General features: G+C 46.3%; 1 protein-coding gene across 2 annotated transcripts in view; it reads right to left on the bottom strand.

The window, feature by feature from the left end:
- CEP290 (centrosomal protein 290) overlaps positions 1-27,966 on the bottom strand; it is a 361,160-nt gene that overhangs the window by 138,118 nt on the left and 195,076 nt on the right. For both annotated transcript variants that reach the window (XM_069764386.1, XM_069764388.1), the window contains exons 35-36: positions 27,698-27,805; positions 19,272-19,471 (exon numbers count right to left, since the gene is read on the bottom strand). In XM_069764386.1, coding sequence (XP_069620487.1) covers positions 19,272-19,471; positions 27,698-27,805 — 308 coding nt within the window. The remainder of the gene's footprint in view (positions 1-19,271; positions 19,472-27,697; positions 27,806-27,966) is intronic.

Below are 27,966 nucleotides of genomic sequence, written 5' to 3'. Positions count from 1 at the left end.
TGAAAATTTTGCAATTTTCAAACATTTAATTTTTGTGCCGTCGTGTCACACAAAATAGTGTGAAAAATAGTAAATAAATAACATTTCCAACATGTCAACTTTACATCAGGACAATTTTGGAAACAGATTTTTTTTGGTTTGGACATTAAAAGTTGATCAGCGATTTCTCATTTTTCCAACAAAATTTACCAAACAATTTTTTTTAGGGACCACCTCACATTTGAAGCGACTTTGGGGGGGTTCAATATGTCTGAAAATACCCAAAAGTGACACAATTTCTAAAAACTGCACCCCTCAAGGTGCGCAAAACCACATTCAAGAAATGTATTAATTCTTCAGGTGCTTCACGAGAACTAAAGAAATGCGGAAGGAAAAAATAAACATTTAACTTTTTCAGAAAAAATTAACTTTAGACACAAACTTTTAACTTCACAACGGTATCGAGAGAAAATGGACCACAAAATTTGTTGGCAACAATTGACTTTTTGAACTCAAAATTGGCTGAAATTGATGGCGGGCACCATGTTGCATTTAGAGAGCCCCTGATGTGGCTAAACAGTGGAACCCCCCCCCCCCCCAATTCTAACTCCAACCCCAACACAGCCCTAACCCCAACACAGCCCTAACCCTAATCGCAACCCTACTCACAACCCTAACCATAACACAACCCTAACCCCAACACCACAACCCAAATCCCAACACCACAATCGTAACCCCAACATAACCTTAACCCAAACCCTAACATCACCCCCAACCCTAACCCTAGCGCCAACCCTAACCCTAACTGAAAAGAATGGGAAAAACATTACATTTCTCTCTCCTCTGATAGATCATTTTTTTTTCGTGTGGAATCACGTGACTGGGGACATTAAAAACTGCAAGAATCATGTTCTCCGAGGTCTCAGCTACCCCCAGTAGCCGAGACCCCGTAGATTTTCTGATGCTGAGGGGCGCTATGCACTTATTTCTCATATGTAGTGCCCACTGTGTTGTGTTTATGCTGTAGGTAAAAAACACATATGCGCTTTTAGGGCAAGTTCACACCACTAGGCGTTTTTTCAACATGTTTTCCTTGCTTTTTTCTTAAGTTTTTTTTCAAGCTTTTATTGTGCGTTTTTGGTGTGCTAGATGTCTCTCTTGTGAATGCTGATAAAAGCTTAGTGTTGAAAAAAAAAAAAATTCCTATTCCACAGAATCAGGTTTTGGCACATAAAAAGGAACCAAAATCTGATACCTGTGTTTTTGGTGCGTTTTTTCACAACCCATTCAAGTCAATGGCTGAAAAACACTGAAAGAAGTGACATGCTCTATATCCCCAAAAAACATGCAAAGCACAAAAACAATGTGTGTGCGTGAGATTTCTGAAATCTCACAGGCTTTACTGGTACTGTAAAACACAGATGAAAATTAGCATTAAACAAAGCATAAAAAAGTGTGAACTTAGCCTAAGGCTGTGTGCACACGTTGCGGTTTTTCCTGATAAAAACGCTATAAAACCGCAAAAAAAAACGCATGAAATAAGCATCCCATCATTTAGAATGAATTCTGCATGTTTTGTGCACTGATGCGGTTTTTTCCACGAAAAAAACGCATTGCGGTAAAAACCGCAGCATGTTCATTAATTTTGCGTTTTTTTTGCGGATTTCCCACTACAAAATTCATTGGGAAGTGTCCGGAAAAAAACGCGTCAAAAACGCGTCAAAAACGTGGAAAAAACGCATGCGGTTTTCTTGCGGATTTCTTGCAGAAAATGTCAGTTTTTTTTTCAGGAATTTTCTGCGAGAAATCCTGAATGTGTGCACATAGCCTTAATGTGTTTCCACTGCAGAGATGCACTAAAAACGCATGACTGAATCAATAGTTTTGTCAAAGCCAAATACTAGAAAAACAAAGAAGCTAAATTTAACACACAGCATACCAAAACAGACAAAAATCTCAGCGTCAAAAATGTTAAAAAAAAAAACAGTAAAAAACTTAATGAATAAAACACAAGTACGGTAACTTAATTTAGCTAATAGGTGCATAAATGCTGCAGAAAATCTTTGACATCAAAGTTACCAAATAATGTAGCTTGAATAGCTCAACACAACTAATATAACAAGTGATTTCTACAAATTCACCACAAAATGCCAATTTTAAACGCTACTTCAGTCTAGAATTATTAAATCCCTTATCAGATTCCCTCATGAGAACAAACATTTGCTGTCACGCCGTAAACGGCGATAAAGGGGCAGGACGGCGTACTGGGACCCGCACCTGTCCCTACCACTTAATGGGGCCCTGGCTTTCCCTTATCTCGGGGGTACCTATGATGGTTATGATACCCGAGCTGCCAGCGTATCCCTGTCTCCTGTGCAGGCCTCATCAGGGGCCCCCTCTCCCCCCAAAGTAGGTGGACTGCACCAGTGTAATAATACAACAAATAACAGGGTATACAGACAAGGTAACTAAAAGTCTCAAACTCACCAAATGCTCACACAACCACAGAGGAAACACAGAGAAGGGAAGAGAAGGAATAAACTTAGGAAGGAAAACAGGTTTAACATGCAACCAAAACTGCAGACACCAATCTCTGTAAATAAACCTCCAACACCAACACTACGCTCCTTCAACCTCCAAGCCAGGCAGTAGAACTGATCATTGACAGTAGCTGAAGTCAGGACTGGGTCTATATAGAGGATCAGATTACAAAATCCACTTCAGCTGAGAGACCCAGCTCTCAGCAACTTCGCAATAAGGTTAACTCCTGCACTGCTGGCACAAAGCAGCTAGGTCAGAATACAGGTGAAGAGCTTCTGTTCACTGTGTGTGAACGAGGCCCAGAGCGCTGCGGTTCTCTGGAACCTCTCTGTCACGGTAGCCCCGTGACATTTGCCTCAGGCTCTGACAATTCAGTAATCAAGCCTTGGTTGCGTTGGTTACATAGGCTACCTGAGATGAAACCTCAAATACCTGGACTGGCTAGGGGTTTTGCTGACTGATGTCGGATTGTATGTTTAATATATAGTTAACTCAAGAGAGTGGAAAAGAATACAAAATTATAGCAAAGGATTTAAAATGATCCTAGAAATACAGTTGGATGCATAGTTCACAAATTCAAAGTTAAAGGGGTTGTCCACCTTCAGCTTTCACAGGATCATTGATATGTAAATGACAAACTAAGCTTTATCCACCCTTCCTGGGTCTAGCACTACCCCTCTCACGCTGTCCTGGTCACTGCTCAACGATTCAGGAGGTAGATGGCATTGGGCTGCTGAGATCAGTGATTAACTACAGCCTGCAACATATCTGTGTAGATCGCAGCAGTGGAGAGGCAGAGCTGTGGACATAGGGAAGGTGAGTAATGCTCAGTTTATCTTACTTGTCACTGAACCTGTGGGCACACAGGTAAAAAAGACAATTCCTTTAATCCCTTCCCTTATTTGGATGTACGGTAAGGCCGACATCGGGTCCCTGAAGCATAAGCCTGCGTTATACCAAGAGGATGCTGGCTCTGTTATGCAGTATAAGAATCTAAGAGCTGCGCTCCACTCACTGATGTTGAGCCTTTAAAAGCCACTATCAATCTAAAACAGTAGCATATAAATGGCGCGGTCCTGGGGAAGTGCTGTTTCTTACACCTAATTAACCCTGCAATGTTAGGGCTTCCTATTATTGAGATATTGTGAAGACCATCATGTGGCTGAGTTTCATAGAAAACAGTCAATTTAACGACAGTTTTTTCAGACTATAAGACGCACTAATTACTATATTCCTCCAAAAATGTGGAGGAAAATGGGGGGTGCTTCTTATAGTCTGGATGTACCTGTCAGGCTATGGTGGGGAGGTGGAGGAGAGGCAGCGGTGGAGCAGCTGATCACAGGAGGCAGAAGCAGCTGGTCACAGGAGGCAGGAGCTGGCGGCTGCAGCTTACTCCCATGCCCGCTGCTAAAGAGAAATGAATATTCACTGCCTTCCATGCCCATGGGAGTTGAAAGCAGTGAATATCCATTTCTCTTTAACAGTGGACATGCTGTTGGCCACAGCAGCCGGCTTCCAGCAGCTGAAGGGTGTTCGTGTGTGCCCGCTATTTAAAACAATGAATATTCACTGCTCTCCACTCCCATAGGCATGGAATGCAGTGAATATTCTTTCCCTTTAGTAGTTGCACACGTGAACGCCCGTCAGTGCAGGAAGTCGTCAGCTGCAGCTAACACTGTGCTCGCAATTAAAGAGCAATGAATATTCACTGGTCTCCATGCATATAGTCCTGGTGTGGGGAGAAGATAGTATTCCGGTAGCTGTCCTCGGTTTGTAAGCAGCGCATGACATCCCTGCCATGGCTGCTTACAAGCATAAATTAGCTGCTGGCATCGGAACAAGACGCTACGAGGGAGCGCAGGGAAGGTAAGTATAACGTATGTTTTTTTAATGTTTTTCTGATGGGGGCCGTGCATACCAAGATGGAGGTGGGGGGCCAATCATATCAGGATAAGAATGGGGCCATGCATAACAGGATGGATATGGAGTCCCTGCATACCAGGATAGGGATGAGGGGGCCATGCATACCAGGATGGGGATGAGGGGAACATATATACCAGGATAGGGGATATTAAGTACAGAATTTACCACATTTTCTGCTTCAGTTTTGTTTTTTCTTATTTCCTCCTCTAAAACCTAGGTAAGTCTTATGGTCTGGTGCGGCTTATAGTCCGAAAAAATAGGTATTGGACCTACCGGTAATTATGTTTCCAGGAGTCCATCCTGACAGCACCATGGAGGTTGTCCTCCTCCTCACAGGGACAGGAAACACAAGAGAGTTTAAAATGCCCCAACCACCCACCTCCCCCAGGGCTTTCAAGTACCACACCAGGATTGATGCATCTAAAAAAAAATTAATTACATTCCCATATCACATTAAGACATCATGGAAACAGAAACACTATCAGGGAGAGAACTAACTGTGCTGTCAGGATGAACTCTTGGAAACATAATTACCGGTAGGTCTAATACCTATTTTCCAGGATGTCCCTCAGGATAGCATCATGGAGAACACCAAAGTACCTTCCTCAGAGTGGGACCACTGCCTGGAGAACTTTTCTCCCAAAAGCAGTTGGTTGACCTGACAACACATCCAATTATAATGCTTACAAAATGTATTTAACCTGGCCCAGATTGCAGCACTACAAATTTGTTCAACTGAAGCCCCTGCCCTCTCAGCCCAAGAGGTGGAGACTGCTCTAGTCAAAAGGGCCTTTAGGTCGTCTAGAGCGGAAATCCCTTCTGAACTGAAAGCTGGGGATATCACCGAAATGATCCATCTTGCAATAGTGGTTTTGGATACTTTCTTCCCTCTATTTTTGCCCCCATATAAAACAAACAGATTAGAATCTTGCCTCCAATTCCGAGTAGCATCTAAGTACATAATGACTGCCTGTCTAACAACCAACATGTGAAAGAGAGACTCCGTCCGGTTTGTTGGATTCTCACAAGAAGAGGGTAAGATTATCTCTTGGTTTAGGTTTTTAACAGACACTACTTTTGGTAAAAAGGCAGGATCTAATTTAAGGACTATACGATCGTCCAAAATCTGGAGATACGGATCCCAGGTGGACAGGGCTTGGATCTCGTCTACCCTTTTCGCGGTAGCAATGGCCACTAAGAACACTGTCTTAATGGTCCAACTCAAAATGCTTATGTTCTCCACAGACACATAAGGGTCTTTACAGAGGGCACTAAGGATGAGGTTCAAATCCCACGGGGACACCGACCGCCTTATAGTAGGCCTTAACCTCTGTATTGCCTTAATAAACCTAGCTACCCACGGGGGGAGAAACCAACGGATGATCGAAGAAGACACTCAAGGTCGATATCTGGATTTTAAGAGTGTTTGGTCCAAGACCTTTATTAAATCCTGCCTGAAGAAAATTGCAAATCTTTGGAATATCTGACCTGCCAAAGACCTTAACAGGCTCACACAATATATATATCCAACAAGGGAAAGGAACAGTTTACAAAAGAAAAAAACCCTGTAAAATTTAATGCTTTATTAAATACCCAAACGAAAAATAATTAAATACCCGGAAAAAGGGCCCTACGTAATGAGTCAACCCAGAAAAGGGAAAAAAAATGATCCCCCAGAACAATTGTAGACTGATTAAAAAATACAGTCAAGAACAATATAAACTGAAAAATACACGTACAATACTTCAGATATAAGGCAATATAAGTGATACACACGTGTATTATCTTATACTTAGTACCAAGGGTGTACAGATATACGCAAGATATCCCTAAAAGCTGCAAAAAACCTATAGATGTACGCCTACCTAGATGCGGAGGTTGGCACCTTAAGAGAAAAAATGAGAATGGCGCCCCCGCTCGTGCGATGGCTAGCCCTAATCTCCTACCTCCTCCCTATAAGGAATAAAGTGACAAAGAGAAGGCCAGGTGGCTGGTAGTATCATATGATCATATGTGATGTTTAGTTAACAACATAGAAGGCCCTCCCCTCCAATGTGATGTGCGAACAGGGGATAGAGATTATGAATAATAAATAATGCATATATCACCACATCTAGCAGAGGTAAGGTTATCGGCAGCATAATAGAACCCTTAAATACAGTACCAAGATACAAATAATGAAATCATTCTGTGCTGGCTGATACTCCCACATCAAAATGTGTTTGACCATGACATGTATAAAATATATACGCCACAACAAATACCTGGATGTGTCACTATATCCATCCACTAAAATATAACACGAAACCAAATAGAACACTTTAAATATTCTGCCCATGAATTGCGTCTAAATAATCCTCATATCATAGGCCTTCTAACGTCAAATGGACACTCCCGATAACACTATATAACCAAAAGAGAAAAATGGAGTACTCAGTCCAAACTTTTAACAAAACCGTATACAATACTTTATTAATAATTCATCAATACAGTAATAGCATAATAATACATAATTTTAACACAAAAACAGGGTAAGGGTAGTCACAGGTAACCCGGCTGGTAATGGTTAACAATAAAGTGCATAGTGCCCATAATTTTATTGGGAAGCTCACCCCCAACACATATCAATTAAAGCATTTAGCGGTTTTCACAAAGTTGCGGCATACCAGTATGCAGTTGGAATACAAGTATTCATTCAGGGAGCTTACCCATATTATTGTGCAGAGCCGGGCCCGTATCACGCCGCCACCGACGCGCGTTTCGCTGATCTTTCTCAAGGTGCGGTCATAGATCCGCACCTTGAGAAAGATCAGCGAAACGCGCGTCGGTGGCGGCGTGATACGGGCCCGGCTCTGCACAATAATATGGGTAAGCTCCCTGAATGAATACTTGTATTCCAACTGCATACTGGTATGCCGCAACTTTGTGAAAACCGCTAAATGCTTTAATTGATATGTGTTGGGGGTGAGCTTCCCAATAAAATTATGGGCACTATGCACTTTATTGTTAACCATTACCAGCCGGGTTACCTGTGACTACCCTTACCCTGTTTTTGTGTTAAAATTATGTATTATTATGCTATTACTGTATTGATGAATTATTAATAAAGTATTGTATACGGTTTTGTTAAAAAGGTTTGGACTGAGTACTCCATTTTTCTCTTTTGGTTATATATCCATCCACTAAAAGCAGCAGAACAAAAAGTGCAATAAATGCATATGAATAATAGATATAATGATATACTCATCTGCTGAATTCATGATACACAAGTGGTTACAGGTCCAGATAAAGTGACTCCTTAGATGGCTGAAGGCAAAAAAAACTCTCGACGCGTTTCCCCCAACACATGGGTTCATCAGGAGAGACAGGATGATAACATGGCAGTATGGAGTTGTCCTAATCTGATCCCAGGAACTTCAGCTCTTCCTCTGAGCTTAACTCCATCGCTCATCTAGGTCTTTTAGCCCTTGGACCTGGGTTGGTAGACTGTGGTGGCATGAGGTTAGATATAGAGGTTTGGACCTCTTCTCAGATCATGGACCGCATCAGAGAAAGAAGGGACGGCTGCTTTTCCCTCACAATTTTTGTGGTGCAGCTTTCACACAGTAATTTTCCATAAGCCTCTGGTAACTTTACACTACACATAGGGCATCGCTTGGACTTCCTACACCTAAGAGGTTTGGCAAGGCCTCTATGGAGTGCAATGCAGGGTTTCCCTTATCTTGACTTAATATGAAGATATGGGAAATAATCAGGCAGTCCTGTTCTCCTCCGCCCGCATCCTCCATAATGCCCAAATGCATGCAGAGTGACCCTGAAGACCCAGGCAATGATTTATTAACTGTCTCCACGATACTTCTGCGTTCCACAGTGGAACGCATTCCGAAACTAGAAGCCAGGCGCGTCCATGACGTCACCGGATGTGCGTCCGTTGCTCATACTGCGCGTCTCCCCAGAAGAGAATGGACACTGCTGGCTGGAGCCGAGAGCTCTCCATCACAGGGAAGCGTCTCAACCCAGGAAACCTTTGCTTTACTGGTCTCGGTGGCTGACAGACCCCACCGGAAAGTGTTGGCCACGGGCCCCATGACAGGGGGAAGGATTAGCTGTGCCGCACAATCCCCCTGAGCCCAATCGAGTAAGCTGTGCTCTGCTCCTCTCAGGTGTCCCTCCATGCAGGGAAGGGAAAACACTGGGGGAGGTGGGTGGGAAGGGCCTTTTAACCCCTTGTGTGTTTCTTGTCCCTGTAAGCAGGAGGAGGACGACCTCCATGATGCTGTCAGGAGGGACATCCTGGAAATATGGTATACAGTGGGTACAGAAAGTATTCAAATCCCTTTAAATTTTTCACTCTTTGTTTCATTGCAGCCATTTGGAAAATTCAAAAATGTTATAAAAAAAAAACAAATAAACATTAATGTACACTCTACACCCCATCTTGACTGAAAAACAGAAATTTTGCATTTTTTGCTAATTTAACCCCTTCCCGACCTTTGATGCACCGTATGCGTCATGAAAACCTGTGCCAATCCGACCTGTGACGCAGCATATGCGTCATTGTCGGATTGTGCTCCTGCAGGCCAGTTGAAAGGGTTAACTGTAATTTCACCCGGCCTGCAGGGACAGGGGGAGTTGTACTTTAGCCCAGGGGGGGTGGCTTCGCCCCCCCGTGGCTACGATCGCTCTGATTGGCTGTTGAAAGTGACGTTTCACTTTCACTTTCAATCAGAGCGATAGTAATATTTCACCAATGAAAATTGGGGAAATATTACAATCCAGCCATGGCCGGCTGCAATAGCATCAGCCATGGCTGGAGATCACGATCAGACCCCCCCCCCCCCCCCGCCACCGATCTCCTCCCCTCCGGTCCTCCATCCTGTCATATAGTGTCCCCCGCTCCCCTCCGGTCTCCTGTCCGCTCCCCCCGCTGTCCGCTTCCCACCCCCGCTGTCCGATCAGCCCCCCCCCCCCTCACACTTACCGACCTGTGTCCCTCCCGGTGTCCGTCCATGTGTTTGATGGGCGCCGCCATCTTCCAAAATGGCGGGCGCATGCGCAGCGCGCCCGCCGAATCTGCCGGCCAGCAGATTCGTTACAGGTACATTTTGATCGCTGTGATAGAACCTATCACAGCGATCAAAATAAAAAAAATAATAAATAAACCCTCCCTTTATGACCCCCATAGATAGGGACAATAATAAAATAAATAATTTTTTTTTCCTTTGCCCCACTATGGTTAGGGTTAGCGTTGGTTCACACTGCGTCTAAGCAGTCCGTTAGACGGACTACGTTACACAGCGGCAAAAACGCGGTGTAACGTAGTCCGCTACAGCCGCCATTGACAGCAATGTCGGACGCATCACTAGCGCACGCTCACAATGGGCGTGCGCTAGGGATGTGCCGTCATTGAGTGACGGACCCGGAGACGCGGGCTGCAGCGTTTCCAGGTCTGTCACTGCTAGTGCAGATAGAGCATCTGCTAGCTCTATCTGCGCTAGCGCGATGCAAACGTCGGCACTTGCGCTAGCAGCAGCCCGTTAGCGTATGTGCTGAACGGGCTGCTGCTAGCGCAGTGTGAACCTGGCCTTAGGGTTAGGGTTATGGCTAGAATTAGGGTTAGAACTAGGGTTAGGGTTAGAATTAGGTGCGGATTTTGCTGCAGATCTGCAGCGGATTTGGCTGCGGATCCGCAGCGGATTGGCCGCTGCGGATTCGTAGCAGTTTTCCATCAGGTTTACAGTACCATGTAAACCTATGGAAAACCAAATCCGCTGTGCCCATGGTGCGGAAAATGCCGCGCGGAAACGCTGTGTTTTATTTTCCGCAGCATGTCAATTCTTTGTGCGGATTCTGCAGAGTTTTACACCTGTTCCTCAATAGGAATCCACAGGTGAAATCCGCACAAAAAACACTGGAAATCCGCAGTAAATCCGCAGGTAAAATGCAGTGCCTTTTACTTGCGGATTTTTCAAAAATGGGGCGGAAAAATCTCACACGAATCTGCAACGTGGGCACATAGCCTTAGGGTTGGAATTAGGGCTAGGGTTGGAAATAGGGTTAAGATAAGGCTGTGGTTAGGGTTATGGTTGTGTTGGGGTTAGGGTTGGGATTAGGGTTAGGGGTGTGTTGGGGTTAGGGTTGTGGTTAGGGGTGTGTTGGGGTTAGGGTTGTGATTAGGGTTATGGCTAGAGTTGGGATTAGGGTTAGGGGTGTGTTGGGGTTAGTGTTTGAGTTAGAATTGAGGGGTTTCCACTGTTACGGCACATCAGGGGTCTCCAAATGCAACATGGCGCCACCATTGATTCCAGTCAATCTTGCATTCAAAAAGTCAAATGGTGCTCCCTCCCTTCCGAGCCCCGACGTGCACCCAAACAGTGGTTTACCCCCACATATGGGGTACCAGCATACTCAGGACAAACTGGGCAACAATTATTGGGGTCAAATTTCTCCTGTTACCCTTGTGAAAATAAAAAATTGCTTGCTAAAACATAATTTTTGAGGAAAGAAACATGATTTTTTATTTTCACGGCTCTGCGTTGTAAACTTCTGTGAAGCACTTGGGGGTTCAAAGTGCTCACCACATATCTAGATAAGTTCCTTGGGGGGTCTAGTTTCCAAAATGGGGTCACATGTGGGGAAGCTCCAATGTTTAGGCACACAGGGGCTCTCCAAACGCGACATGGTGTCCGCTAATGATTGGATCTAATTTTTCATTCAAAAGTCAAATGGCGCTCCTTCCCTTCCGAGCCTTGCCGTGTGCACAAACAGTGGTTTGTGACCACATATGAAGTATCGGTGTACTCAGGAGAAATTGCCCAACACATTTTAGGATCCATTTATCCTGTTACCCATGTGAAAATGAAAAAAATTGAGGCTAAAAGAAATTTTTTGTGAAACAAAGTACTTTTTCATTTTTACGGATCAATTTGTGAAGCACCTGGGGGTTCAACGTACTCACTATGCATCTAGATAAGCTCCTTGGGGGGTCTAGTTTCCAAAATGGGGTCACTTGTGGGGGAGCTCCAATGTTTAGGCACACAGGGGCTCTCCAAACATGACATGGTGTCCGCTAAAGATTGGAGCCAATTTTTCATTGAAAAAGTCAAATGGCGCTCCTTCCCTTCTGAGCCCTGTCGTGCGCCCAAACAGTGGTTCCCCCCCACATATGGGGTATCGGTGTACTCAGGACAAATTGTACAATAACTTTTGGTGTCCAGTTTCTCTTTTTACCCTTGGGAAAATAAAAAAATTGTTGCTAAAACATAATTTTTGTTACTAAAAAGTTAAATGTTCATGTGGTTTTGAGCACCTTGAGGGGTGCAGTTTTTAGAATGCTGTCACTTTTGGGTATTTTCAGCCATATAGACCCCTCAAACTGACTTCAACTGTGAGGTGGTCGCTAAAAAAAAATGGTTTTGTAAATTTTGCTGTACAAATGAGAAATCGCTGGTCAAATTTTAACCCTTATAACTTCCTAGCAAAAAAAAAATTGTTTCCAAAATTGTGCTGATGTAAAGTAGACATGTGGGTAATGTTATTTATTAACTATTTTGTGTCACATAACTCTCTCGTTTAACAGAATAAAAATTAAAAATTGCTAAATTTTCAAAATTTTAGCCAAATTTCCATTTTTTTCACAAATAATAGCAAAAATTATCGACCTAAATTTACCACTAACATGAAGCCCAATATGTCACGAAAAAACAATCTCAGAACCGCTAGGATTCGGTGAAGCGTTCTGAGTTATTACCTCATAAAGGGACACTGGTAAGAATTACAAAAAACGGCCAGGTCTTTAAGGTCAAAATAGGCTGGGTCGTGAAGGGGTTAATAAAGAAAAACTGAAAGCTCACATGGTCATAAGTATTCAGACCCTTTGCTCAGACACTCATATTTAAGTCACATGCTGTCCATTTCCTTGTGATCCTCCATGAGATGGTTCTACACCTTCATTGGAGTCCATCTGTGTTTAATTAAACTGATGGGGTCCTTTCCAAATCAAATCCTATCACCTACAATGTTCATCCATCTGCTCCCAAAGGTTAATGGAGGGAGGACATTAATCGATAACGCGGTGGCTGTTGTAGAATCTTCTCTGGGGATTCCTCCACCATACTGCCCCCTTAATACATATGGTCACAAAAATCAAGGACGCCGTTAACCCACCGGGGCGTCCGATCGTGTCTGGAATGGGTGGATTATCTGACCCAATATGTAAATTTATCGACCACTATTTAAAAACATTGGTGGAAATTTTGCCATCCTATGTGAAAGACACGACGGATGTCCTAACTAGGGTTGACAGCGTCTGTGTGGAGGCTGGGACACTGCTGGTCACAGCAGATGTTGAGACACTGTATACTTGCATCAATCATACGGATGGGCTGCGGGTGGTTTTGCTTCTTCCTCGAGGCCTCCAATCTGGACAGCCCTCTGTGTGAATTTATCCTCGAGCTGCTGCGCTTCGTCCTGACACATAATTTTTTTCATTTAAAGATCATTTTTACCATCAAAAGCATGGCGTGGCCTGTGCGCCCGCGTACGCCAACCTCTTTCTAGGGTACTGGGAGGGGTTAGTTTTTGGTGACGAGGGAGCTGGAGCCGCAGACCATGTGCTAAGCTGGATGCGCTATATAGATGATATTTTTTTACTTTGGCGTGGGACGGTGCAGCAACTTGAGGATTTTACGGCTGTGTTGAATTCCATTTGTTACAACATCAGATTGACATATAGATATGATCTAACTAAAATTGACCTTTTGGACATCAGTCTGGAGGTTGATGCTTCATCGACCATCCAGACTGATGTCTTTCGTGAAACGATGGCAATGAATGCTTTAATTCACGCCGCTACTGCACACAGCCAAGCCACCGTGATGGCCGCCCCGGTCGGACAGTTCCTGAGGATGAGGCGGATCTGCTCGACGGAGGAAAAATTTGAAATGCAAGCTGCAGATCTGAGAACACGGTTTGACCAGCGGGGTTATAGTAAAAGGAGCGTGAAATTGGGCTATAATAGAGCCAAGTCTACCCCCCGTAACACGCTGTTATATCAGAATAAAAGAAAAAGAAAAAAGGGAGACGAAAGCATCCGATTTATTTCGGTGTTTAATCATGAATGGGATAACATGAGGGCCATCTTGACCAAACATTTGCCGATTTTGAGCACAGAACCCTCCCTGGGACCATATCTTAGTGACCGTCCCCTTATGACCTCCCGTAGGGCAAAAAATTTGAAGGATCTCCTAATTAGAAGTCATTAAGTGGCGCAGAGTAAAAGCCCATTTGGAGCAACTAAACCAATTAAAGGGTGCTACACTTGTGGTCATTGTGTGGCTTGCGCCAATGTCCTCCACAGCTCCTCGTTCTGTTCAGTAGATGGTAAAAAGCAATTCCAAATTAAAGAATATATCAACTGTGGTAGTGTTAATGTGATATATTATGCCACATGTAGCTGTTCATTGGTTTATATAGGGTTGACATCGAGAGAACTAAGGATAAGAGTGAGGGAGCATGTGCAGGATATTGGCGCAGCCCGTTCGGTGGAGGACCCTTCGGAATTAAAAACAATCCTGCGGCACTTTAGGTCGGCTCACAATTGTGACCCTGGAGGTTTCATGATAAGGGGGATTGCTGTTGTCCACACAGGCATAAGGGGAGGCAATGCTGAAAAATTGTTGGCACAACGAGAACTGAAGTGGATCGTTACTTTGGGGACCATCAAACCATTTGGGCTAAATGACTCTTTGAACTTCGCACGGTTTTTTATAAATTGTAAAAGGATTTATATATAATTCATATTTCTCCTGCATCCAATCCCTTCTGGCTATGTTTAACTGGATTTTGTGGGTTTTGAATTTTAGTTTAATTATTGTTTTTTCTTGTATAGTTTTAAATTTTAGTCTCTCTTCTGCTGTATGATGGACTTTACCTAATTGTCATATCGCTGAACTCGTTATTTCCCTGGAATGCCCTATGAAGAAATCATTCTTTTGTGGAATGGGACCACAAAGATGTGAAAAAATCCCATTTCTTGTATTATCATCTATTGTTATAATCTTAAAAGAATGTAAGAAAAAAAAAAGAGCTAAATACATTTTTGTAAAATTTTTGTAATATTGATTTGATGCATGCACATTACAATATCTTTATTGGGTTATGCATTTTTTCTATGTGACCTCTGCGGTTGTGGTGCGCGTGCGCCGGCTTGCCGTCCGTTGCCGCCCCGCGTCATCCAGCGCTCTGTCGTCGCTAGCGTCTGACTGGGGGTTTGGCCTCCATTCGGATATTGGACGGCGATGTGCCAGGTCACGTGGGTATGGTGCGGCCGACCGCGGGCGAATGCGCCGTGTATACACAGCCCAGCGGTGGCCAGTCATGTGATACACACATGACTGGTTACCATGGATATCAAAGGTCCTGTAGGAGACCATTAACACACCTCCCCTTGAGAAAGCAAGGCTATAGAGCGGCGAAACGTGCGTCGGGGTGGGCCAGCCGTGTACCTCAGTCTGGGTATGATGACCCTTTTATTCAACTTAGCATAAGTTGATTTTTGTGACCATATGTATTAAGGGGGCCGTATGGGAGAGGAATCCCCAGAGAAGATTCTACAACAGCCACTGGGCTATAATGATTAATGTCTTGCCTCCATTAACCTTTGGGAGCAGGTGGATGGACATTGTAGGTGATGGAGTCCTTGAAATATCATGTTGATTGAAGCCATTTAGTATTACATTCAGTAAGGAGTGCGGCAGTGTTGGTGTCCTTCTTAATCACATCTTTTAAATCTGGTTTGTTAACATACGCGTATATTTGATGGTCTGTATCAATAAAGGTTGTTATAGAAATTTTGCCAAAAACTCCAATGTTTCTCCTTTTTGAACATAATTATCATAGAGTGGTATGTAAGTAGCTAGGCATTAATTGCTTGGCATACTGAACAATACGAGTCTGGGTATTTTTGCATTAATAAATAGTCAAATGTAACATTATATTGGGGTCAATAAGGCCACAGTAATTAATAATAGTAAATAATCATGGATAGAGCTTATTTGCCATTATAAAATACAGCTGTCAGGCAGCAAGAGGAAAATTACTTATGTAGCCAGAGTCTATACATCAGAAATTATATCAAGAAGTCATTTAAAGGGAATCTATCAGCAGGATTTAACCCATCAAACTAGCATGTAGCTCTTTCAAAGACAAGTCCAGCAATACCTTTACATGGCCATGTCGTTCTTCTATTAATGAGAATCGGTGTCTGATGCAAAGGAGGATGAAGTGCCTTTGGAACACAGAAGCTCTTCCCAAGCCTCTGTCACTCCAGCTCTATTCCCCACCCAGCGCCGCCACCTCCTCCTGCTGCTGCTTTATTGCGTTTCTTTTCTTGAAGTCACATAGCAAAAGAGCTATCAGTCAAGCAAAAAGCAGCACTGATTTCCCAGTTATGGGGGAACAGAATGGATAGATAAAGATATTGCTGGACCCACATGCACATATAAATAGCTTGGAGGGGGGAATATTGCTGACAGATTCCCTTTAATACCTAGCTGCCAAATCATGCCAAATGTCCAATCATAAGAAAGATCTATATTAAAGACATGGAAGGTGTCCTGAGTGGATGCACACTACTCACAAAAAGTAAGGAATATTTGGCTTTTCCGGGAAATTTCAGGATGAACCCAAAATGCACTCTCACCTTTTCACCTGAACTTGATGTGAAGGTCTCTAAATGTTTGGATGCTCATGTCCATCTGTCCAATGTTTCAGTACTTTTTGCACAACTTGCTTTCTCTAACAAGAAGCTTGATGCCAAAATTCAGAAGAGATGCTTGATTCACTTAAACTTGGCAATGAAACAGCCCTCCTCATCATGCTGTTCACATTTTGACCTCACAAAACCAAGACAATACCTAACAATTGATCAACAGTACCTCGCCATTGTGAGGCTTCAAGCAAGATGTTCTCAGATGGAAGTGGCCACTGGGCTTAGTGTCACAAAGACATCTGCAAGGTTGCAACAGAGAGACAGGAAGAGTCACAGAAAGGCAGAGAAGTGGACGTCCTTTGGCCACATCCTACACTGATGACATCTTCATTGTGAACAATGCCCTTCGGAACCGGATGATAAATGCCACACAACTCCAGGCACATTTAACGGAGGTTAGAAGCACTGAAGAGTCACATCAGGCCATTCAAAACAGATTACATCAATGTTGTCCGTGTGCTAGACGACCTGCAAGGGGACCTGACCACACCATCAGGCACAGGTGTCACCGTCTTGTATGGGCCAGGGAGCATCTTCGCTGGACGAGGGACCAGTGCTGTTCACTGGTCAAAGTGGATATATGCTGAGCAGGATTGACCGCCAAAAATTTTGGAGATGCCAAGGAGAGCGCTGTACATCAACCACTGTTGTCTTGTTGTCACCAGACAAGCCTTTTTTAAGTGCTGGTGGTGTTTCAGAGAGTGGAGGTGTCTTTAGTAAATACCGATCTTCCCTACACTTTATGACAGGTCCCTAACACTTGAATAACACCACTAATCCAGTCACTATGCCTCTGCACGAGCAACACAAGCCTAATTACATCTTCATGGACAACAATGCTCCAGCACATCAAGTGACCATCACTAGGGAAAGGCTGCTGGAGACTGGGGTACCTCAAATGGAGTAGCCTGCACTTTCTCTACACCAGATTTCCAAAAACCAATGGGATCATCTGAGTCATTGTGTAGAGGCTCCTAACTCTGTACCCCAGAACCTGAATGACCTAAGGGTCACCTTTCAAGAAAAGTGGGAAGCCATGCCTCAGCAGACAATAACTCAACTTGTGAACTGCATGAGACGTCGTTGTCGAACTGATTCTCAAGGCCAGATGACAAATTATTGAGATATTAACAGTTTGGGGGGGGGGGGGGGAGAGTATACCTACCAGTGTTGTTGGCTTGTGTTTCAATAAATTGTTTGAGATGAGGAAATCACCATTGCATGATTCTACTTAAATGCCCTACTTTCACGATAAAATACCACTATAGCGTGACCTTTCACCCGGAAGTCAAATATCACTAGCTTTTTGTGAGTAGTATATGTCCTTGCAGGCTACTGCAATATATAAAATTATTTCACCTGTATGGTAAAAGTCATAAAGAGAAAACAAAAAATTGGTGAAGGCAAAATTGTGGTTTTCTTGGGAGTCACTGCACCTCGTCCAAAAAATGCAATAAGTATCAGTCAAAACATCATGTCTACACTAAAAATTGTATCAATAATAATGTCAGCTTGCCATGCAAAAAATGAAATTTCATACAGTGCCATTGACAAAAAAAATCCCAAATTTTCTTTGCAACACTTAAAGTAAACATTATAGAAGATAGGTATTCCCACAAAAGACAAGAACTCGTATGACAAAGTTGAAGAAAAAAATTACAAAGATATCACTCTTAGAAAACGGGGTAGAAAAAAACAAAGGGAAGGGTTCAAAAGGAACACAGGTTACAATACCTGATCATTGAAAGAGGAAACTAACACCGGCTGTCACCAGACTGAAGAGGCAGGTGGTCAAAAACCCTCAAGAAACTGCAAAAGGCCTGCAGCAAGATACGGTGGCAGCAGACACCGAGCCTTCAGTTTGCACAATAAGGAGCAAACTAAACATTCAATGTCTTCAAGCCTAAACTTGAAGATCTACACCTCTAGTGACCCAAAAGCCAGCTCAAATATGTACAAAAGCTACACGAGTTTTGGGATTCAGTCCATGCCAGGAAGTCCTAGAAGAAAACATCATGCCTGAGGAAACTGAAGCTAGGGTTTCACGAGATCTTCCGACAGGATAATGACCCCAAGCATGAAAACCTAAGAATATTAGTGAACTGGAGGTGGTTTCCCATGAGGACTAGGCTACGATTTCTTAGGACAGCTGCCAGAAACCGGTGTACTAAAGATGATTGTCATGAAGGGGTTGAGTAATTCTGAGACTGCAGGAGTGATTAAAAAGTGGCCTTTTGTATTTAATTTAGAGAAACCACTTGTCATATTCGTTGTGTTGAGCTATTTCATTTGTTTTTCTTTCACTGTTTTTTTGCAAACAGCAGAAAGCTTGTAAATTTTGCTAAACACCTAATTTGCAATGGAAGTTCAATAATTTAGATTGCAACTGTACCTACAGGATACGTGATAAGTTGCTGATGGTTGGAACTTGACCGCTAGGGTCCCACTGGTACGGAGAATGGGGCTCTACAATGATAAATAGATAAGCAGTGGGGCACATGCTGGACCACCACTCTAGTCTAATGGGCATTTCAAGGCCAAGTTTTCCTGTTGTGTGAATGTCCCCTGGTTGGACCCCCAGCTCAGTAAGTTTTCACCTATTCCTTGAATAGGTGATGATTTGCCAAGTAGGAAAAAAGCCTTTAAACCTAATCACTGTAGTCCCGTTTTTGGGACTTAACGATCTTCTGATCTAGTGATTTGGTATACTCAGGATACCGAAGTATAAAGCCACTGCAGGCTTCAAGGCCTTTATTAAGCACCTAACTGCCATAGAAACTCTTTGATGGCTGCCTTACGGATCTCCTTCCCACAGGCTAACCTACTGTGCCCTGCAGATGCCAACCATGGTCAGCTGTCTCCACCAGTGACAAAGAGCATGACTTGAAGCGCCAAGGTGCATGCTTGACCAGTGCTTCATCTTACTGCCTTCCGGCTGTGTTTCTGTGGCTTAGTGACTAGCGGCGATCACATATTGGCTACACGTTGAATGCTTTTGGCTGGGATACCACTTTGAATGTTAAATAATAACATCAACAACAATGCAAGTTTAACCTACCTGGCCCTACTGTTTTCTAGCTCATTCACTTTCGCCACATGGCTTTGCTTCTGCCTCTCCAGTTCCGCAGTTACGTTCTTCAGCTTGCTGGTAAGAGTAGACAATGTAGAGTCTTGTTCGGCCACTGTCTGCTCCATCTCTGCCATACGCACTAGATGTGCACTGGGTGCAACTTGCAGAGTGGGCTTCTTCATCAGCTCCTAGAAGAAAGCAGGATCAATATTCTACATTAGAAGTCAACATACAGAATCCACTCTATTAAAGGAAATCTGTTTACGGGGATTTTGCCACCTAATCTGCAAACATGATGTAGAGACAGACCCGGATTCCAGTGATGTGTCACTTACTGGGCTGCTTAGTATAGTTTTGATGAAATCAGTAGTAGGAGATTATCACTAGAGGACTAGTATACCTGCTGCTAGGTGGTGTTCCATATTCATGAGCCTATACAACCCTGCTCCCACCACTGATTGGCAGCTTTCTGTGTACACTGTACATACAGCTGACAATCAGTGGTGTGGGCGGGGTTTTACGGGGCTCAGAATTCAGAGAACTGCTAGATCTGCAGCAGAAAAAACAGGATTTTTGGTTGCTTACCGTAAAATCTGTTTCTTGAAGCCTCCATTGGGGGACACAGGAACCATGGGGTGTATGCTGCTGCCACTAGGAGGCTGACACTATGCAAATAAAAAAATTAACTCCTCCTCTGCAGTGTACACCCCACCGACTGGCATTATACTCTTCAGTTAGTGAGAAAGCAGTAGGAGAAAGAATAAGGTTGAAAAACCATAACCACAAACTTGAGAACTGTAAACGTGAGAACAGTCATAGAACAGATAACAACAGAAACATTGGGAGGGAGCTGTGTCCCCCAATGGAGGCTTCAAGAAACAGATTTTACGGTAAGCAACCAAAAATCCTGTTTTCTTTATCGCCTCTCATTGGGGGACACAGGAACCATGGGACGTCCCAAATCAGTCCCTAGGGCGGGAAAAAAACAGACTTCCATCAGGTCAGAGGACTCACCACTGCCGCCTGCAGGATCCTTCTGCCTAGGCTGGCGTCCGCCGATGCGTAGGTATGGACCTTGTAAAATTTGGCGAACGTGTGGATGGAAGACCAAGTTGCCGCTTTGCAAAGCTGTAGGGCGGAAGCCCTGTGGTGCACCGCCCAGGAGGCGCCGACTGCCCGGGTAGAGTGAGCCTTAATCCCAGGAGAGGGCACTCTGTTCTTGACCCGGTAAGCCTCCAAAATTGACATTCTGATCCATCGAGCAATAGTCGCTTTGGAAGCCGGTTGGCCTCTGCGCGTGCCATCAGGAATGACGAAAAAAGAATCCGTCTTCCGGAAAGAGGATGTTCTATCCAGATAAATCCTCACTGCCCTGACGAGGTCTAGCTTGTTCAACGATTGCTCCAGAGGATGAGTCGGAGCTGGACAAAAGGAAGGTAGAACGATGTCCTCGTTGAAGTGGAAGGTGGAAACCACCTTAGGAAGAAAAGAAGGTGGGGGCCGGAAGACCACCTTGTCCTGGTGAATGACCAAAAACGGAGGGCGGCAAGACAGGGCCGCCAACTCGGAAACGTGGCGAATAGACGTAATGGCCACAAGAAAGGTCACCTTCCAAGATAGAACTGATAGAGGAATCTCCCTAAGAGGTTCAAAGGGAGAAACCCTCAGAACGTCCAGTACCAGGTTTAAGTCCCATGCCTCCACAGGGGCCCTGTACGGCGGGACAGCGTGGGCTACTCCTTGAAAGAAAGTCTTAACCTGTGGCCGAGAGGCCAAGGTCTTCTGAAAGAGGATGGAAAGCGCAGAAACCTGACCCTTCAGGGAGCCAAGAGCCAGGCCCGAATCCAGTCCTGCCTGAAGAAAGGCCAAAAGAGAAAGCAGGGAAAAAGACATAGGCGGAACGCGGTTGGACTCGCACCAACGGAAGTAAGCCTTCCAGGTGCGGTAGTAGATCCTGGAAGACGAAGGCTTCCGAGCTTGAATCATGGTGCGAATCACCCGGTCCGAAAGACCGGACGCTCTTAGAACCGCGGTCTCAACAGCCACGCCGTTAAACTGAGCGACCGAGAATTTGGGTGGCAAATCGGACCCTGGGACAGCAGATCGGGCCTGTCTGGAAGGCGCCAAGGAGCGTCCGCAAGAAGGTTGACGAGCTCCGCGAACCAAGCTCTCCTGGGCCAATCCGGGGCGATCAGGATGACCGGCACCCCTTCCGCTTTGATCTTCAACAGTTTGGGAAGTAATGGAAGGGGTGGGAACAGGTAGGGCAGCTCGAACTGTGACCAAGGAATGGCCAGAGCATCGACGCCCACTGCGAGGGGATCGCGGGACCTGGATACGAACTGCGGAACCTTCCTGTTGATACGAGACGCCGTGAGATCCACATCCGGAGTCCCCCATCGAAGACAAATCTGATGGAAGACCTCCGGATGCAAGGACCATTCCCCTGCAGCGAGGCCCTCGCGGCTGAGGAAGTCGGCGGCCCAGTTGTCCACGCCGGGGATATGCACCGCGGATATCACCGGGACCGTTGCCTCTGCCCAAAGGAGGATCTTGGATACCTCGGCAAGAGCTAAGGAGCTCCGGGTCCCCCCCTGATGGTTGACATATGCCATAGCCGTGGCGTTGTCCGTCTGGATCCGGACTGGAAGGCCCCTGAGGATCCTTTCCCAGTGGCGGAGGGACAGAAAGATGGCCCGAATTTCGAGGACGTTGATTGGCAGAGATGACTCCTGCGGCGACCAACAGCCCTGAACCGTCAGGTGGCGAAAAACCGCACCCCAGCCGATCAGGCTGGCGTCCGTTGTCACCACCTGCCAGTGAACCGGAAGGAAGGACCTGCCCTGGGAGATGAGAGGTGACGTCAGCCACTAGTTGAGAGACCGCTTGACCCGAAAGGAGAGTCTGATCGGCCGATCCAGGGAGAAAACAGACCTGTCCCACTGAGACAGAATGGCTTGCTGAAGGGGTCGTGAATGGAATTGGGCGAAGGGAATCGCTTCCAAGGTAGCTACCATCCTCCCCAGAACCTTCATGGCCGATCGGAGGGAGGGAGGCCGAGGACCCTGGAGCAAGCGTATGTCCCGACAAAGAGTGGATCTCTTGTCCTTGGGAAGGAAGACTCTGGTCTGACGAGTGTCGAAAAGCATGCCCAGAAAGATGATGCGCTGAGAAGGAATAAGGCAGGACTTCTTCCGGTTGACCAGCCACCCGAAACGGGCTAAGGTGTCGAGAACAATGGACAGGCTTTTGTGGGCCTGAGCAGAGGACGGAGCCTTGATGAGGATGTCGTCGAGGTATGGAAACAGGACCAAGCCTCTGACTCTCAAGATGGCCATCAGCGCCGCCATGATCTTCGTGAACACCCTTGGCGCGGTTGCGAGACCGAACGGCAGGGCGACGAACTGAAAATGATCTTGTTGCACTGCGAAGCGCAGGAAACAGTGATGTCCGGGAAATATCGGAACGTGTAGGTAGGCGTCCTGGATATCTATAGAGCATGGAAATTCCTGAGCCTCCATGGAAGCAATTACTGAACGAAGGGATTCCATCCTGAAGTGTCTCAGGCGAACCCTCCTGTTCAGCAATTTGAGGTCCAGAATGGGACGAACCTTGCCGTCTTTTTTCGGTACCACAAAAAGGTTCGAGTAGAAACTCGTGTACCGTTCCTTTTCTGGGACGGGAACGATTACCCCGGATTTGAGCAGAGAAGCGATGGCTGCGAAGAAGCCCGGAACCAGAGCGGGATCTCTTGGAGGACGGGATTGGAAGAAACGATCCCTGGGTCGGGAGGCGAACTCTATCTTGTATCCCGAGGATACAACTTCCCTGACCCATGCATCCTCTACTGCGGAAATCCAGACGTCCCTGAAACGGAGAAGACGGCCGCCCAATCTGGGAGTTGGGCTGGAGTCTTGCCAAGAGTCATGCGGAGGTGGATCTTCCAGTCCTGGGCCTGGATGATCTACCCTGGGAATAGCGAGGACGCCAGGACGGAGTGGGCCTGAAGGACACCGCCTTCTTCTCTTGACGTGCCTGTGGCCTCTGTTGCTGCTGGGAAAAAGAGTTTGATGCAGCGAAGCGACGAAAAGGCCGAAAAGAGCGAAACTGCCGTCTAGGAGGAGGACGACGAGGCTTAGCCTGGGGGAGAAGAGAACTTGTACCCCCGGTGGCGTCCTTAATGATTTGGTCCAGCTGGGAACCAAAGAGACGAGAGCCCTGGAAGGGCAGACTAGTGAGGGACTTTTTGGAGGAAAAGTCCGCCTGCCAGGCCTTGAGCCAAACGGTCCGGCGGATGGCAACGGCATTGCTGGAAGCCTGAGCCGCACAAGACGCGACATCCAGGGAGGCAGAAACCAGGTATTCACCAGCGTGGGAAATCTGGTTGGCAAGTTCCGCTAATTGCGCGGGAGGTGCCCCATCCAGGATACCTCGCCGTAGATCCTTGGCCCATTTTGAGATGGATTTTGAAGCCCAAGTGGAAGCAAAAGCTGGACATAGCGCTGCTGAAGCCGCTTCAAAGGCAGATTTCGCGAAGGATTCTATAACTCTATCGGTAGAATCCTTCAAAGATGCTCCGCCGGACAGTGGAAGCACCGTGTTGGTGGACAGCCTGGAAACAGGGGGATCCACCGAGGGAGAGACCGTCCAATTGGCGGTAAGTTCTGGTGAAAAAGGATATAACACCCCCAGGCGTTTTCCCCTCTGAAAACGTCTGGTCGGATTCTCTCTCTCTCTGGCCAAGATTTCCTCGAATTCAGGATGAGGAGCGAAAAATTTTGAAGGTGGTTTGGCCCGTCTAAACGAAACCGCCTGATCTGCGGGTTCCGTAGAGGGATCCTTGATGCCACAGGTTTGGTTTATAGCCCCAATGAGGTTCTGGACCGTCTCACTCATGGTGGCGATTTGGTTAGGATCCAGCTCCGAAATATCCTCTGAGGGCGCATCAGATAATGCCTCGCCTGACTCAGGGGAGGAGGATCGGTGGGACACCAACCGCGGGAGAGGGCCGTGCGGCGAGATGGAACGTGAAGAGGACTCAGACCGACGTTCCTGTCTGGACCTTTTGTAGCTTAGCAAGGAGGGCTCGGTCGGCGGTTCCTGCGACCCGCTGGCCACGGCAGGGGTCTGCAGGGGTAACCGATCCAGCGCGGACACCAGGGTTTGAGATACCCGCGTTAAATCGGCCACCGATTGTGACAGAGAGGCGGCCCAGCCTGGGATGGGGGGGGATCACTCTTGGGCGGAACAGCCGGGGGATCCTGGGCGGTGGGAACAATCGGGTTGCTGCAGGACTGACACAGCGGGGAGGACTGGCCTGAGGGAAGTTTGCTGTTACAGGACGAACATGCAAAGTACGTGACTAAGGCAGAAGATGAAGAGGTAGGGGGACGAGAGCGGCCCCCTTTAGAAGACATTTTGAGAGATCCCTGAAGATGCCAGTGGGTTAGGGGACAGTGGGGCAGAGAAGGGTGTCAGTCTGCAGTGCAGCTACTCACGGACCCGGTCCTGGGAGATGTCCCACTTGTCAGCGGAGAACTCCTGTCCTGAGGGGCCGTATTCTGCGCAGATCGCTGAGCTCACAGAAAAACACGTGCGGGGCTGAGCAGGTGCTGCTGCTGCGGAGTGCACACCAGAAGAGTGACTAATCCTTGGAGGAAGTGGGCGGAGCCAGCCACGGAGGCGCCGGTGGGCAGGACAAAATATGTCGGGCGGGAAAAAAGCCCGCCCGCAGACCGGAAGAGAGAGAGCGCGCAAACCGGAAGTAGGCCCCGGAAGAAGCCGGGGCCTAAAGTAGGAGCCGGCGGCCGAGGAGGATAACCGCGGCGCCGGAAAGATGCGCCCGAAAGGTGCGCCGCCAGAAACACAGGCGGCGCAGCAGCCTACCAGGCTGCGCCGCTAGAGAAACCTGCTGTTGAGAAGCCCCCTGCAGCGCCAGAGCAGCGCACCGCAGGAAGAAGCGGCACGCCGGTCTGTCAGGGCCGCAGCGCCTCAGTGCCCCCGGAAATCGCGGCGCGCCGACCTGTCAGGGCGGCAGCGCCGGAGAGCCCCCGGCAAAAACTGCGGCGCGCCGGCCCGACAGGGCCGCAGCGCCTGTGTGCCCCCTGGAAAACCGCGGCGCAGAGGCAGTGCGCCGCGGGGAGATGTGGCCCCTACCGAAGGACTGGTAGGAGAAATCGCGGAGCCTACACTGGTAGGCAAACGGCGCGGCAGCCTATAACGGCCCCGCGTCCGTAAGAGAAGGTCTGCAGAGAAACTGCAAGCCCAGGTCGTGCTGCGGGAATCCATGCAAGCAGCGACCCGGGATACGGGAGCCCCTAGTAAGACCCCCAGGAAACTCTAGGAAGGGATGGGGGGAAACCCCGGTACTAACCTTAAAAGGGGGATGAGACGTCCAGGGAGCTGATGGACGTCCTCGTCTCCACAACCGACAGGCTCTGGTGGGCGAGTGGGTGGGGGACGGAGCCAGGACCGGACTTCTAAGCACGCTTGTGTGCTAGGATCTTGGTCCTGGAAAAGGATATATGAGGATACGGGGTGGCAGTACACGCCGTACTCATATTCCATAATGTGGGACTACAGGTGTGACTGCTCACCCTGTATCCCATCCGGAAACCTGAAAGAAAAACGACGCACATTGAGGTAGATAAGGGTCTAATGAAAGACCCGTGTCCACCTCCTACTGACACTAAGCTAAACTGAAGAGTATAATGCCAGTCAGTGGGGTGTACACTGCAGAGGAGCTAATTTTTTTATTTGCATAGTGTCAGCCTCCTAGTGGCAGCAGCATACACCCCATGGTTCCTGTGTCCCCCAATGAGAGGCGATAAAGAAAACTGGGATTTTATCAAAATGACTGCAAGCAGCTCAATAAGCGACACATTGCTGGAATCGGGATCTCTGGCCCTACAATATGATGCTCTCAGATGGGGTTGGAAAAACCTGGTGACATATTCCCTTTAAAAGCAACTGAGAATACATGCTACTAAAAAAAAAAAGAAGGTTCCATTGGTACTGAAAATATGTATGTTTAATATTAAATTATTAGACTTTTTTTTAAGCAAAAGGTATTGAAAACAGGCTTATTACAGTGTGGCCATCTTAGACTGGCATTACAGTGAGAACATATGGATGCACTTTAGTATCTGTGCTGCCCCGTGATGTGTCCTCAATGGAAATACTAACTGGAAAAAGAAAACCGCTTAAAGAGTAACCGCAGTTTTCAGAAATGAATAGCACAAATGAATATAAGAGACTTTGTAATATATATTATCAGAGAAATCTGCTTCTTTCTCTGCCAGGACTGATCATTTATTTTCAAAGTTCCAAATTCACAAGTACAATCTGTATTCAGAGAAGACTGTTACACTCCTCACATGGGAGAGGACGGTTGCATCTAATGAGAGTCTATGTAAACCGGAGGGGAGAAGGGGCTGTAGCTCCATCTCCTCCCCTCCTTCCATCTCCGTCGCATCTCCCATGTGAGTAATGATCATCAGTCCTGGCAGAGAAAGAAGCAGATTTATCACACTTATTACAAAGTTGCTTATTTTCATGTGTATTAATGAGTTATGAAATTAGAATTAAAATAATGGTTATTCTTTAAAGAAAAGACCCCACTGCCTTTTACACGCCTAAGAAAAACGTCCACAAGTTGCATGAGCGAATATGTTCGGAAAACGTCACCAAACAAATTCGGCACGAATATGGTACATTCGGATTCGGCAACTGTTTTCCGACAAGTTCACTCATCTCTACTCACAAGTAGACATTGACAGGTCCTGGTAGGGCCACGTTATTGGAGCAGCACGGACACATTTCTGTGCGTTCTGAAAAGCGGTCAGATCCTTCATATAGACTTGTAATGCCGAGAACTGTACATGAAGCACAATAATCAGGGCAGGCACGGAAATGATGGGTCTCTCCCTTACAAAAAGCACAAAATAATTCTGTAAGTAGTGAATGTCTTTCCACACCGCCGCGGTCGGAAGAACTCATGGGATGGTGAGGGCGCTAGATGTTGCAGGATGATGGATCATCACGATTGGTATTCATAAGTGATAAATGGGTCAGATCTGAGGGCCCCATTGATCACTAGAACAAGACCCTTGTTCCTCCTCGCTGCACAGCCCAGGAGCTTAGTAGAAGTTGTAGTTGAGCATGTGCCTCGCCACCAACATCTACAGGGCTACAAGCGATGTACTCCGCTTTTTTTGATCATTCCCATAAACTTTGAATGAACTGGCACCACGAATGCTCGACCACAGTGACATTCAATGCTTCTTCGTAGTGAGCCCAGAAATAAGGACATTTATGTCCGATTCTCAGAATATATGATAAATGTGCATCATCAAAAAATATATAAATCTGAACAATAACCTGAAGGTCAAAAGTGGCAAATAAAACCTACGAACCAGAGCAGCTTCTTTAAATTTGGTAACGGAAGCATCTGAATGCAGATCCAACTTCTGATGTAACGCTCGGAGATCCTCCGCATGCTTTTTGGCGCTCTCTTGCTGCTCCTGGAAAATGAAGATAAATACAGAATGTGACATATAGGAAAACACTTTAAAAGACATTAAGGGATAAAATGAGTCTTGCTGCCGAGTGACTGAGCTGCTGAATGAGATTTTTGAGATATTAGGCAGAAATCAGGCGACATGATCCATAAACTGCTGCTCTA

The sequence above is a fragment of the Ranitomeya imitator genome, chromosome 4 (assembly GCF_032444005.1).
Source record: "Ranitomeya imitator isolate aRanImi1 chromosome 4, aRanImi1.pri, whole genome shotgun sequence".
NCBI lineage: Eukaryota > Metazoa > Chordata > Amphibia > Anura > Dendrobatidae > Ranitomeya > Ranitomeya imitator.
This window is presented reverse-complemented; position numbering and strand designations above follow the sequence as displayed.